This window comes from Cetorhinus maximus, chromosome 11 (assembly GCF_964194155.1).
Source record: "Cetorhinus maximus chromosome 11, sCetMax3.hap1.1, whole genome shotgun sequence".
NCBI lineage: Eukaryota > Metazoa > Chordata > Chondrichthyes > Lamniformes > Cetorhinidae > Cetorhinus > Cetorhinus maximus.
The window spans coordinates 110381843-110397205 of NC_135889.1; the positions used below are offsets into that span (position 1 = coordinate 110381843).

Here is a 15363-nt window from a genome sequence, read left to right on the forward strand (position 1 = left end):
TATGAAAGTGTTGACTGAGGTGCTTTTAATGACAAACATTGAATTGCACGTAAGGCAGCTGAAGTGTCCAAATATTTGCCAGAAAAAAAAGGATCACAATCAAAGGTAATCATTGATAATTGATTTCTAAGGGTCACCATTGACCAAATGTTTGATTATACTGCTAGTCAGATTGTAAATGAAGATTGCACTTGTCATGTTAAAAATAAATGGCTTGCACCAAATTCCAACACGAAACATATGTAGGGCTGATAAAATTATAATTTAATCATTAAAATGGTTTATGATGCTATCGCTTTGTCTTTAATTCCTGTTTCATTTCGCAGTTTTATTTTCATAATTCAAGGTATACCTTTAAAATGTAAAATACCTTTGCAAATTAAGAGCTATGCAGCAGTTCATGTCTTTGAACTATGTTTCAATGCAACGAGTAACAAAATAATAGATACTAATAATTGTGAATATATTTGTATATTTTGACTCCTTTTGTCTATAGGTGACTTTATATCAAAAAGTTGTTCACTGGCTGTAAAGCATTTTGGGCACCCTGAGCTTGTGTGTGACACAATACAAGTGTAAGTTTTGTGTAAGTGTAAGTGTAAGTTTTCTTTCTTTATTTCCACTGTGTTAATATGTTACAATATTACAACAGCTATTATAGTCCTTTAACGAAATTAAACACCAATAACTTTCTGGACAAATTCCATTGTACACAAGCTACAGCATGCTATTGGCCTTCTAGGATAATAGCATTTGTAACAAAAACCAAAACAAAACCGTTAAAGAGAAATGTAATGATTTCTTCTAAACTTCTCATATGTACAGCTTGTTTGGAGCTTGTTTCCCGGCAGTAATACACTTCAGAATTGAGAAAATACTATTTCACTCTCAGGGCTTGCTATGGCAGTGTGACTCAGTTGGTAGCACGCTTGACTCTGAACAATGTCGATTTGAATGTCATTATAGATTGAAGCACACAACCCAGGCTGATGCTTCAGCTTAGGCAGTGCCTCATTGCTTGGGGAGTCGTTACAGTGAGGCCCTACCATATCTTCTCATGTGGCTATAAAGGATCCTTTTGTATTATTGAGATACCCAAATGGACAAGTTATGCCTAACATGAAAGGTCGAATAGGCTGGGCTCTTTTCTCTAGACAAGAGAACAGTAAGGTGTCACCTGATTGATGTCATTTAAGATTATGAAAGGATTTGATAGGGTAAATGTAGAGAAGATGTTCCACTTGTGACAAGACCAAAATTAGGGCCATTAATACAACATAGTCACTAACAAATACAGAATATTCAGGCGCATATCATAGGTGCACTTAAGGGGAAGAAAGGAATACTGTAGGCTTCTCCAACCTTTGTGAGTGAGGTGGGGGGGGTTCCACAATTATATTTTTTTCCTCATTCAAGGGGCCAATGAGCAGATTTTGGAACGATATATGAATTTTAAATAAAATTGTGTGTGAAGAAAAGAAACAATTTGCTGAGCAAAACTAAAGTGATGTCAAAAACAGCAAATGGTTAATTTAAAAAAGAGTAATTAATAAAAATGATCAGTAGAGTGTATGAGTGTGTGTGTGTCTGGCTTACTCCCAGTCTCAGGGTGTTTACTCACTCACCCTCACCCAGTGTGAGAGTAGGTGAGTGTATATGTTGAGTGACTGAGAATCCTAAGACTGGAAGTGAGCCAGACACAGACACACTCGCTCCCTCGCTCTCACACATACACACACTCACTCCCTCGCTCTCACACACACACACACACACACACACTCGCTCTCACACACACACACACTCGCTCCCTCGCTCTCACACACACACACTCGCTCCCTCGCTCTCACACACACACACTTGCTCCCTCGCTCTCTCACACACACACACACTCGCTCTCACACACACACACACACTCTCCCTCGCTCTCACACACACACTCTCACACACACACACACACACTGCAGCACCTTCTCTCTCCCCAGGCCCCGCAGCACCCTCTCTCTCCCCAGACCCCGCAGCACCCTCTTTTTCCCCGGGCCCCGCAGCATCCTCTTTTTCCCCGGGCCTCGCAGCACCCTCTCTCTCCCCAGACCCCGCAGCACCCTCTTTTTCCCGGGCCTCGCAGCACCCTCCCTCTCCCCAGACCCCCGCAGCACCCTCTTTTTCCCCGGGCCCCGTAGCACCCTCTCTCGCCCCAGGCCCCGCAGCACCTTCTCTCTCTCCCTGGGCCCTGCAGCACCTTCTCTCTCCCCGGGCCTCACAGCACTCTCTCTCTCCTCGGGCCCCGCAGCACCCTCTCTCTCCCCGGGCCCCGTAGCACCCTCTCTCTCCCCGGGCCCCGTAGCACCCTCTCTCGCCCCAGGCCCCGCAGCACCTTCTCTCTCTCCCTGGGCCCCGCAGCACTCTCTCTCTCCTTGGGCCCCGCAGCACCCTCTCTCTCCCCGGGCCCCGCAGCACTCTCTCTCTCCCCGGGCCCCGCAGCACTCTCTCTCTCCTTGGGCCCCACAGCACCCTCTCTCTCCCCAGGCCCCGCAGCACCTTCTCTCTCTCCCTGGGCCCCGCAGCACCTTCTCTCTCCCCGGGCCTCACAGCACTCTCTCTCTCCTCGGGCCCCGCAGCACCCTCTCTCTCCCCGGGCCCTGCAGCACCTTCTCTCTCCCTGGGCCCCGCAGCACTCTCTCTCTCCTTGGGCCCCGCAGCACCTTCTCTCTCCCCGGGCCCTGCAGCACCTTCTCTCTCCCGGGCCTCACAGCACTCTCTCTCTCCTCGGGCCCCGCAGCACCCTCTCTCTCCCCGGGCCCTGCAGCATCTTCTCTCTCCCTGGGCCCCGCAGCACTCTCTCTCTCCTTGGGCCCCGCAGCACCCTCTCTCTCCCCGGGCCCTGCAGCACCCTCTCTCTCCTCGGGCCCCGCAGCACTCTCTCTCTCCTTGGGCCCCGCAGCACCCTCTCTCTCCCCGGGCCCTGCAGCACCTTCTCTCTCCCCGGGCCCCGCAGCACTCTCTCTCTCCCCGGGCCCCGCAGCACCTTCTCTCTTTCCCCGGGCCACGCAGCACCTTCTCTCTCTCCCCGGGCCTCACAGCACCTTCTCTCTCTCCTTGGGCCCCGCAGCACCTTCTCTCTCCCCGGGCCTTGCAGAGCAACTCTCTCTCTCCCTCTCTTCCCCCACCCTCCCAGGCTCTACAGCACCTTCTCTTTTCGTTCCCCTCCCCCGCCAAAATCCTCTCTCTCTCCCCAGCACATTTACCTCCACTAGTGATCGCTGCTCGTCTAATCAGAGACTCTTTCTCTACCACATTTGCTGCTAATAGGCTCACTAGTAGATCAAATCCACTAGGGAAACTTGATCACGTCATCACAATGGTTTTGCAATTTGTATTTATTTCAAGATGCGTGCTCTGAAGTCAGTAGTAATAAGTCCACCAAGACTTGGTAGTTTCAGAGGTTTTTTTTGGAAAACTAAATTAAACATTTCTTAACAAAAAAAAAGATTTCAAGCACATGCATAGGTTTACAAATTACAACTATAACAACTCCTAAAACCCCTAATTAATCTGACTTCCAGTTACACCCCCGTTAAGGCAACTGTAAAAATAGATTTAAACAGATCCCGGCAAGTCACCACAATATCCTGGACAGTATAAGTCAAAATTGCTTTTCCCAGCTTAGGTTTCTGTAGACAGCAGCTTAATGCATAAATACTGAAGGCTTTTCACACTTCTGGTAGATCTTATAATGCCTTCTCTAACACATAACCTCAATTTCCTTTATACATGTTTCTCCCTTTTAATGCAAATTCCATTGTTCCCATATGCCTTTGGAACTTTACCTTTCTCATAATATAAATCATTGCATAGTGCGATTATTATCAGTACCTTTGGGAAAAATAAACACACCGCTTGGCCTAGCTTCTCTGGCTAGGTGTAACATCCTACCATCTATTTGAAATTCAAGCTACCTCAATTTATCTAAAAATTCAAATTCTCCTCCCCTTCAGCCATGTTTACATACTTAGCATTTCAAACCTAGCTTCTTTTGATGAGTTAAAGCCTCCAGATCAGCTGTCTCCAATTCAATTAAATCCCACACACACACGCAATTTATCCAAACCCCACTATTAATCTATTTTTACAATAAATCACAATAATATTATGAGAATTATTATACTTTCACGACATGGACAAGCCTGCTGTAAAAGGAAAAACAGAAATACCTGGAAAAACTCAGCAGGTCTGGCAGCATCGGCGGAGAAGAGCAGAGTTGACGTTTCGAGTCCTCATGACCCTTCAACAGAACTAAATAAAAATAGGAAAGGGGTGAAATATAAACTGGTTTGGGGGGGGGGGGGGGGGGGGGGGGTTGTTGGGACAAGCAAGCAGTGTTAGGAGGAGATAACCAAAAGATGTCACAGACAAAAGAACAAAGAGGTGTTGAAGGTGGTGATATTATCTAAAAGAATGTGCTGATTAAGGGTGGAGAGCAGGACAAGCAAGGTAGCTCTAGTGGGGGTAGGGTGAAATAAATGATGGTCATGTCTGTGACATCTTTTGGTTATCTCCTCCTATCACTGCTTTCTTGTCCCAACAACCCACACCACCCCCCCACCCCCCGCTTAAACCAGCTTATATTTCACCCCTTTCCTATTTTTAGTTAGTTCTGTTGAAGGGTCATGAGGACTCGAAATGTCAAAGCTGCTCTTCTCCGCCGATGCTGCCAGACCTGCTGAGTTTTTCCAGGTATTTCTGTTTTTGTTTTGGATTTCCAGCATCCGCAGTTTTTTGTTTTTATCTGCTGTAAAAGGATATGCCGTCTGAATTAGACAGAGGAAGCTCAAGTGGAGCATAAACACTGGCATGGACAAGTTGGGCTGAATGATCTGTTTCTGAACTGTAATTACTTCAAGAACAGCATGAAGTTCTCCTGATTACCTTGCCAACATTGCTCTCTCAACAAACACTAATAAACCTAAATAAATAAATTTTACTAATAAATTTGCTTTTATCTAATCAACCAATTATCTGGCCATTCATTCACTTAATGTGTGCAGATTAGTTGTCAGCCAACATAAACAACAGCAATTGTTCAAAATCAATGCAGTGGTTGAGGAGTGCTTTAAGGATGCATAAAATGCTGTAAAGATTTTTTCCTTCAAAATAACTGAATGTTGCAAAGGGAATATGATCAGGGTCGAGTGACAGGGGCAGGGGTGGTGTTGACGTGCGGGGGAAGGAGCTTAGGGGGTCAACTTTAATGATAGGTTAGCCTTAGATTTTCATTTGCCAAGACTCAGAGATTTTCACCAGCAAGATACAGTAGTTCTGTTGAAGAGTCATTGGACTTGAAACGTTAACTGCATTCCTCTCTGCAGATGCTGTCAGACCTGCTGAGTTTTTCCAGGTATTTTTATTTTTGTTTTTGTTTTGGATTTCCGGCATCTGCAGTTTTTTGCTTACATCATCACTCGATTGATTCCTGGATAAAAGGGTTATAAAAATACGAATTAGGAGCAGGGGTAGGCCACTCGGCCCCTCGAGCCAGCTCCACCATTCAATAAGATCATGGTTGATCTGAATGTAACTTCAACCCCACATTTCTGCCTACCCCTGATAACCTTTCACCCCTTGTTAATCAAGAATCTATCTAGCTCTGCCTTAAAAAATTACAAAGACTCTGCTTCCACCACCTTTTGAGGAAGAGAGTTCCAAAGACTCACAACTCTCAAAGAAAAATTTTCTCCTAATCTCCGTATTAAATGAATGACCCCTTATTTTAAACAGTGTCTCCTAGTTCTGAATTCTCCCACAAGGGGAAACATCCTTTCCACATCCACCCTGTCAGGTCCCCTCAGGATCTTAAAGGTTTTAATTAAGTCACCTTTTACTCTTCTAAATTCCAGTGGATACAAGCCTAACCTGTCCTGCCTTTCCTGATAAGACATCCCACCAATTCTTGGTATTAATCTAGTAAACCTCTGAACTGCTTCAAATGCATTTACATCTTTCTTTAAATAAGGAAACCAGTACTGTACACAATACTCCAGATGTGGTCTCACCAATGTTCTGTACAACTGAAGCATAACCTCCCTACTTTTGTAATCAATTCCCCTCACAATAAATGATAAAATTCTATTAGCTTTCCTAATTACCTGCATACTAACCTTTTGTGATTCATACACTAGGACACCCAGAGCCCTCTGAGTCTCAGAGCTCTGCAATCTCTCACTATTTAGATAATAAGCTTCTTTTTTATTCTTCCTGTCAAAATGAATGATTTCACATTTTCCCCACATTATACTCCATTTGCCAGATCTTTGCCCACTTACTTAAAGCATCTATGTCACTTTGTAGCCTCCTTACGTCCTCTTCACAATTTACTTTCCTACCTCTCTTTGTGTCGTCAGCAAATTTAGCCACCATTCCTTCGGTCCCTTCATCCAACTCATTTATATATGTTGTAAAAAGTTCAGGTCCCAGCACTGATCCCTGTGGTACACCATTCGTCACATCCTGCCAACCAGAAAAAGACCTATTTATACCAACTCTCTGCTTTCTGTTAGCTAGCCAATCTTCTATCCATGCCAATATGTTTGCCACTACATCATGAGCTTTTATTTTCTGCAATAATCTTTGATATGGCACTTTATCAAATGCCTTCTGCAAATCTAAGTATAGTGCATCCACTGGTTCCCCTTTATGCACAGCGCAAGTGATTCCTTCAAAGAACTCCAATAAATTGGTTAAACATGATTTCCCTTTTACAAAACCGTGTTGACTCTGCCTGATTACCTTGAATTTTTCTATAATATCTTTAATAATAGCTTCTAACATTTTCCCTATGACAGGTGTTAGGCTAACTGGCCTATTGTTTCCTGTTTTCTGTCTCCCTCCCTTTTTGAATAAAAGAGCTATATTTGCTATTTTCCAATCTAATGGAACCTTCCCTAAATCTAGAGAATTTTGGAAAATTAAAACCAGTGCATCAACTATCTCACTAGCCACTTCTTTCGATACCTTAGGGTGAAGTCCATCTGGGCCTGGGGATTTGTCAGCTCTCAGCCCTAACAATTTGCTCAATACCACTTCCCTGCTGATTGTAATTTTCCCGAGTCCCTCCCTCCCTTCTATTTCCTGATTTACAGCTATTTCCGGGATGTTACTTGTCTCCTTTATAATGAAGACCGAAGCAAAATACCTGTTTAATTCATTCGCCATCTCCTTACTTTCCATTATCAGTTCCCCAGATGCATTCTTTATAGGACCAATGCTCACTTTGATAACTCTTTTCTTATTTAAATATCTACAGAAACTCTTACTATCCATCTTTATATTACCAGCTAACTTTCTCTCTTACTCTAATTTTTCTCTCCTTATTAATGTTTTTGCCATTCTTTGCTGTTCTTTATATTCTTTTCAATCTTCTAACCTGCCACCCGTCTTTGTGTATGAGCTTATGAGGAAAGGTTGGATAGCCTGGGCGTGTATCCATTGGAGTTTAGAAGAATGAGAGGTGATCTTATTGAAACATACGAGATCCTGAAGGGACTTGGCTGGGTGGGTGCTGAAAGGATGCTTCCCCTTGTGGGAGAGACTAGAACCAGGGGACAGAGATTAAAAATAAGGGGTCTCCCATTTAAGATGAAGATGAGAAGAGATTAGAGGAGAAGTGGAGGCAGGGTCATTGAATATCTTTAAGGCTGAGTTACATAGATTCTTGACTGACAAGGAAGTCAAAGAGTATAGGGGTAGACAGGAAAGTAGAGGCCACAGTCAGATTAGCCATGATCTTATCAAATGGCAGAGTAGTCTCGAGGGGCTGAATGGCCTACTCCTGCTCCTAATTCGTATGTTTGTATCATTGACACCATCAGCTAGCCACTCAGAACCCAAACACAAGCTTAACAACTAAGCTGACATCAACTAAATTGCAAATGTCATTCATGACTGGACATGGACCACCAAGCAGACTCCAATCCTACCTGTAAACCGAGTCGCAGAGACTGACTGTCTGCCCAGTAGCTGGAACCCAACTACCAGCCCACAAATCTAGAAGCCAGCACCACAATTGCCAGCCTGAATTTACAGTCCAACGACAGGATCCAAATTCCCTTCAACTATTAACTACCCAATACCATGGCTTTCTCAAATTGCCAGGTTGAAATCAAAAAATAGTACAGCATAGAAGGAGGCCATTTAGCCAATCCGATCTGTGCTGGCTCTTTCAAAGGCAGTCCAGTTAGTTCTGCACTCTTGCTCCCTCCCCATATCTCTGCAATTTTTAACTCCTTCTAACTAGCCACCTGATCCAAGGATATCAACAGCTCCCTTTCTTGGGATCTAATGCCCAGCCATTTAAAACTGCATCATAACCCAACTAACCTTTATCCCTCCACGATTGAACCATTATTCCACCTCTAATCTCTTTTTCCTGTCTAGGGCTCTTTATCATCACCTAGTTGCACTCTCACCTCTCCTGCTGTTCCCTATTCAAATCTTTATAGTTTGCTTTTTGATCTTCACAGCACACTGTGAGACCACTATGGTTAAAATCACCAATGACAATGTGACTGTAAATCCAGTGTGCAATTCCTTATTATTCTTCTTGACCACTCTGTGGTGTTTAACAGGCGAGTTCATCACCCCTTTCTTAATTGTTCATCACCATTGCTTAAACTTCTGCTGTTTTCATTTCTACCTGACCTGATGCAGCCAGCACAGCTGCTATAATGGCTTCTCCTTCCAACACTGTATAGTCAACTAAGGAGGGGTCAAAGGATGATACCTTGAGAGACTCCTATTTGCTTGTACGTTCTGTCCTTCAATGATGTTATCTGTAGGCATGAAATCAATTTTTCTATGTATATAGATAATAGCACCTCTCTGGCACCAACCTGAACTCCACCAATAAGACTGCACCGCTCGATGGTTTGTCTGATACCAAATGTGTTAAGTTCAAAATCTCCATTCTCATTTTAAAAACCCAAATACACCTTCAAATCCTACATGCCAGGCTCCACTTTTCCAACTGCAGCCTCTTTAGCATCTCTCCGTTAATTTTATACCCTAATGTAACAGCCTCCAGGTGCCTGGAACATTCATACTAAACACCTCCACATTATTACATCTTTCTCCATCTTCAAAAGCCTCCTCAAGATTCATCTCTTTGACCATAGTTTGCCATCTAAACTAAACATTTTCCCGACTGTTGCTCAGCATCAAGTCTAGCCCTTGTGAAGTACCTTGGGATTTTATGATTTAGATTAGAAGGCACTTAATAAAGGAAAGTTGCTGCTGAATTCTGCTGGGAAGATTCAGCACTGTACAATCCTTCATGGCTTAAGCTGAAATGCAATTGAACCTTTTAAGATACTCTAATATGGTTACAAAAATGTGCTTATTTCTCATTTCATCTTTAATTAGGGTTCCAATATGGCTCACCCAAAGTAGGCAGGATTGCATTTATTGTCCACTCCAATAGCCCAAAGAAGATGGTGGTGAACCTTCTGCAGTGTTTTTACAATTGAGCAGCTTTTGGTACAATTCAAATAGCATTAAGAGTGAATCTCAATATGTGGTTGGGATCATAAGAACCAGGCCAGGTAAGGATGGAAGCTCCATGGTCATTTATTTATGGTGCCAAACCATGGAATTTTAGAACTATTGGCTAGGATTTTGTTGGGCCGATGGGAATTGGATGGGGTGGGGGGGTCTTACCCACCAATTGGAGAACTGGTGGGGGTACCCCCATAAGTTCCATGCAGGAGGCTCAACAGAATCACGTGCCCTTCAGGCACTTAATTGACTGCCATCAGGCCTTCCCAGAGATTGAAGTCCCCAGCGGCTGAAGTCCTGCCCACCGAGAGCTGTTGGACAATCAAGAGGCCAACAGCTCATCATTGCTGCTAGCGCCAGCAAGAGTAGTGGCTGTTGGTGGCACAGCACTCAGCTGAGGCCCAGGATCGTGGAGGGTCAGCAGGCCACAGGTGAGTGAAGGTGGGATGGGCATCGGAGGCAAGGGCAGGGGGAGTGGCTTTCAGTGGCCACTCCCTTTCCGATGCTGGATCCTTATTCAGGCAGAGTGTCTGAAAACATATCCACCCCCCGACCATCTGGGAGGCCATTGGCAAACCAAACAGATTTTGCCAGGCGACTTTGAGGGTGCAAGAGATCCATGCGGCTTCAATTTAATCCATGAGCCACCACTAAATTGCGGTGGGCTCAGGGATAATGGGTATCAATTAACTCATTAATGAACCTAATTGACATCCCATTGATGCTGGCCAGGAATTCCATGTCAGTTTCTTCTGCCCTCTGACTTAATCAGGAGAGGTGTTCCCACTGCCAGGAGACTGTAATGGAGCCTCTCTCATAATTAAGTGGGCCTGGCTGCCATAGTTCCCGCTATAACAGGCTATGTAAAATCCATCCCATTAAATTCAACTTCATAACATATCCTAGTGGAATCTATTGCTGGTCTAGTATCATAGACACAACATTACCAGACCCTACTTAAGTGAACATTCACAGGTCATAAGGTGAGTTCCTGATCTGAATGAGAGAATTACATGAAATATGGGGCCTAGCAATGCACAAATCAGCATTTTTCCTACAAAACTGGGTGACAACGCTTCCAGTGTAACTCAATCTGTGAAACACTGGATCATCCTGAGGATATTGGTCCCCTTATCTAAGGAAAGATATCCTGGCATTGGAGGCAACCCAGAGAAGGTTCACTAAGTTGATCCCGGGTATGGAGGGATTTTCTTATGAGGAGAGGTTGAGTAGGTTGGGCCTGTGCTCATTGGAGTTTAGAAGAATGAGAGGCAGCCTTATTGAAACATATAAGATTCTTAGGGGGCTTGATAGGGTAGATGCTGTGAGGTTATTTCCCCTTGTGGGAGAGTCTAGGACCAGAGGGCATAATCTCAGAGCCCATTTAAAACAGATGAGGAGGAATTTCTTCTCTTAGAGGGTAGTGAATCTGTGGAATTCTTTACCATAAAGGGCTGTAGTGGCTGGGTTGTTAAGCATATTTAAGGCTGAAATAGACAGATTTTTAATCAGTAAGGGAATCAAGGGTAATGGGGAAAAGGCAGGAAAGTGGAGTTGAGGATGATCAGATTAGCCAGGGTCTCATCGAGTGGCGGAGCAGACTTGATGGGTCGAATGGCCTACTTCTGCTCCTACATCTTATGGTCTTATATTTCTTAGCTGCATAATGCTGTCTTGAGCAATTGCAATGTGATAATGCACTATGATCAGAAAACCATTTACAAGCCATCCCCGGTCTCTTTGAGAAGTTTGAATTATCATTTGATTTGTTCTATGAAAGGTATTAATGGGAGATTTCCAAGAATGATTGTCCCTGACACCTATTAATAAAAGGACACTGAAAAGTACTATGATTCTTTTAACTCCCTGCTTGAAAATGATGGTTCTACGATCTTGAAAAATGAGAAAATCAAACCAATTTAACTGGTTATGTTTGTATTTGAATATATCTCTGAATACATAGGCTTTTACCTCACTTTATGTATATTTAGACTGTGCTTAATATTCTTAATAAGCCTTTTAAAATTGTAATTATATTCATTATAGTTTTAAGTTTATTAGTCATTCTGAAAAATGAGCATGACAGTGTAACATTCAAGTGAATATATATCAGTAAGGTTATCCCTGGCATGGGTTAATTGTTGCCCTTAATGTTATGCAATTGTGCAAGGATAGGTCACATTAAAAAGTACCTTTTTGAATTATAGAAAGCAAGGTCCGCTGGTGGGAACTGTTTTGGAGAAAAACATTCAATAAAAAATAAAATTATATTGCTTATGATACATTTAATTTTGTTTCTGCAAACACATTTATTAAATTTTAGATGAGTGGTTCACAAGAAATGTGCATTTATCTGTAGATAAAAGGCAGGATAACCGCGGATAGTCCCTACAACATGTTCCAGCTGTTAAGGCGATCACCATATGTTCAGGGCATGCTCAATATAAATGTCATTATCTATAAACTTAGTTAATTTTTAATGGTTAGTGACAATTTAAATCCAGATCTGTATAAAAGCAAACAGTGAACCTTTTAATTTATTTCCTGTTTAACCTTCTTCCAGCAAGGCTCTCAGTAAGTGTGGAGGAATTTGATATAAATTTAAAAGTTAATTTATAAGATTAACTTATGTGCTTCATCCTTTTGCAGGTTTTCAATCATGAATTTCCACAATCAGTTAATGGCTTTTGCAGCTATTCTGCTGTCTGCTCAGAGTTTTACTTCGGCAGCTCAGAGTATACTGACCTACAAACAAATGCAACTTAAAGTAGCTAATGCTGCTTTGATACATGAAAGCCAAGTGCACAAGGTCATAAATATGAGAGATATATTTCTGAAAACTGGTAAGCAATTTCAATAATATTTTTCTGAAAACTTTGGTGTGAACATCAATGAGTTTTCCCTCTTAACTTACATATTTTAATTCAAAAATAAGGTTCAGCATTACATTTTTGTTCTCAGTGTCTCAATAATCCCTATGTCTGGTATGGTGCAGCCGACCATGGAATAAAACTTTCTATGTTCTGTCTTAATCAGGTCAGGAGAGAACTCACTGCATTCATCAGTATACATTTTCTATTTTGAACACTCTTTAGTCCTTTTTTTAAAGAATTGCAATTTAGAGTTTTTTTTTGTCAATGATCACAAATTTGTACTGGTTTTCAAGGAGATATCATAATTGAGAACAAACAGTGGTTTTGTTTTACTTTTTCATTTTATAAAGCGTCTTTATATGATTTGAAAGACTCTGTGATCCCAATTTAAAATGAAAACAAGGCCAACTTTTTTTTTCATTTAACCACTTACTCAATGTATGGTATGAATGGATGAAAAATTCTTAGGAGGATACAATCATAGCTCATTGGTAGCACTGACTAATGACTCAATCAGAATTTGGTCGACATCAACAGCACTGGGCTACAAAATGAGATCACCAGGCATTATGCAAACTAGAATTTCGGTTTTCCCTGTCCACAAAATCAGTTTTGAAATGACTTTCCCTTCTTTAAAATAATTCCCAAATGGAAATATTTGTCCTTGACTATTGCAAATGTAAGGAATTAAGGGAATGGTGTGCGCAATTTTCTGATATTCACTCATGGTGGGCAGACTTTTGCACCTGGGCTAGACCTGGAAAATTTTACCATAGATATTCGTGACATTTTAGATGTTACAAGTATAAGTATCTATCCTCTTAAAAGAAACGTATTTAAAACAAGAGAAAGAAAGCCCCTTTGGCGTAGAAGCTGAGAGATTCAAGCAACAGGTAAAAAGAAACTTCCTTGGTGGTTAAGTGATTAACTGAGTTGACAATGTGCCTTAGACTGTAATAATTTTCATATCCTCAGGATGATCCAGTGGTTTCACAGATTGAGTTACACTCGAAGCGTAGTCACCCAGTTTTGTCGGAAAAATGCTGATTTGTGCACAGCCAGGCCCCACATGAAAGGCAACCAATTCTTCCAATTTAAACTACAGTATAATGGAAAATATAAAAGTTCTATAAATAGCATGCTTGGTAGAAAGGTTTTTTTAGGGGCTACATTATTTTACCGAGTTGCATGTTTATTCATAATGTGCCATCTTCTTAAAATAGTTATGAATGTATTTAAGACACAAGTAAACCAAGCACGGCCATTCATGCAAAAATATACATTAAAATATGCATCAAAAAATTTAATGCTTGTTGTTACAGCAAGATTCTCCGAAGATTGCGCCAGTCTCCGTCGCCGAGGTTTCACTGAAAGTGGCCTCTACGTGATCCACCCACAACCGACAAAAAAAACGCCCCCCATTGTGGTCAACTGTGACATGGCCTATGACTGCGGTATCGGATACACCGTGCTGCATCGGAACAGCAGAGGCAGCGAATTGACGTGGAACGAGACATGGACTACATACAAGTTCGGCTTTGGCAACATTCAGGGTGACCACTACATTGGCAATGAATACATGTACTACTTAACTAACCAGAAGTGGTATAAAGCAAGAATAATTATAGATGGAAAGAGCTACGCTGAGTATGACATCTTCCGGTTAGATAATGAGAAGACACACTATAGGCTGTATCTTGGTGCATACAGGGGTAATGCTGGTGATGCACTGGCAAATTATACAAACATGGTTGATAATATGCCATTTAGTTCAAGAGATATGGATGCTGATGGTGATGCAGATAACTGTGCTTCAAAGTATGGCGGTGGGTGGTGGTTTGACACTTGCTCTACTACAAACCCATTTGCCATGTTGACCCAAAAAGAGAACATTCACTGGGAACCTTTCGGCAAGGACGCGAACCATGTCACTCTCATGGTCAAACCTGTCAAAATGTATTGCCGCTCTGAAGGTTACTAATTGTAGGTGAAAAACTAGTCTTACTTCAAAATGCAAATATCCTTTTGTGAAATCTGTAACCGGGACAATATAGTCCAGATTCTCCATGCCGGGACCTTCGGTGTAATCTAAAAAATAAAATTAATTAAAGCACCCATGTACGTTTTTGGTGACTGAAGATTATTTTAACAAGCAAAGTAAAAATGTGTCTGCCTCCTACCCTTATTTAAACACAGCATAACGGGGCCAATTTTAATTTTCTTCATTGGCAAAAAAAACTGATGGTAATGGATCAAGCACCTGTTTCTCACCATGGAAAGATATAGAGAGTGGTACATAACAAATGGATTGATCAGCTACCGCCAGTCTTGCACCCATGTTCAAATTATCCAGCTGGTGCCCCTTAAAATGTTATCCCGAGACAGTGAAAGATGCTGGGCAAATGCAAGGTGTTTTTTGCCCTTTGTGGAGTTAGGAAAAACAAGAGTTCCACAGGGAAACTGCAGGTAGCTGCAGGCCCATACATATGCCCCCAACATTCGCTACCCCTCACCCCACCAGGGCCTCGATTGGCATTGCAGCCCCCACTAAATTGGTGCAGAGGAAACTGGCGAGATTTCTCAGGACCGCCAATAGGTACATGGAGCTTAATGTGATTAATCAGATGAGGCTCCTTGGACCTATGGATTCTAAAGCGCTGTGAGCCCACCATCCATTTGAGGCTCCAAAATGAATTTTCCTACATCATGCATACTAAGTTCAGCACATAATGGCGGCTTTAGCTACTCACCTGTGCTATTACTTTTCAGCCTATGAGGCTGTGGCAGAGGAACAAAGCTGGCCTATATTGAGGAAATTTTCAATTGCCATCGACTTGGGGAGGGGGTGAAGTTAGGATAATTAATTTAGCATGGTCGCAGGATTGGATTTGGCAAAAGTCCCAGGAAATAATGATGTAGCCTGAATAATGTTGTCAATGAATGA

At 42.4% G+C, this 15363-nt stretch overlaps 1 protein-coding gene across 1 annotated transcript; it reads left to right on the forward strand.

Annotated features, from left to right (window-relative positions):
- Positions 1-480: 480 nt before the first annotated feature.
- Positions 481-14619, forward strand: LOC144686316 (fibrinogen-like protein 1-like protein). Its single transcript, XM_078551396.1, has 3 exons — positions 481-575; positions 12196-12389; positions 13742-14619. The coding sequence occupies exons 2-3, from the start codon at positions 12206-12208 to the stop codon at positions 14398-14400; spliced, it is 843 nt and encodes a 280-aa protein (XP_078407522.1). The 5' UTR covers positions 481-575; positions 12196-12205; the 3' UTR covers positions 14401-14619.
- Positions 14620-15363: the final 744 nt, after the last annotated feature.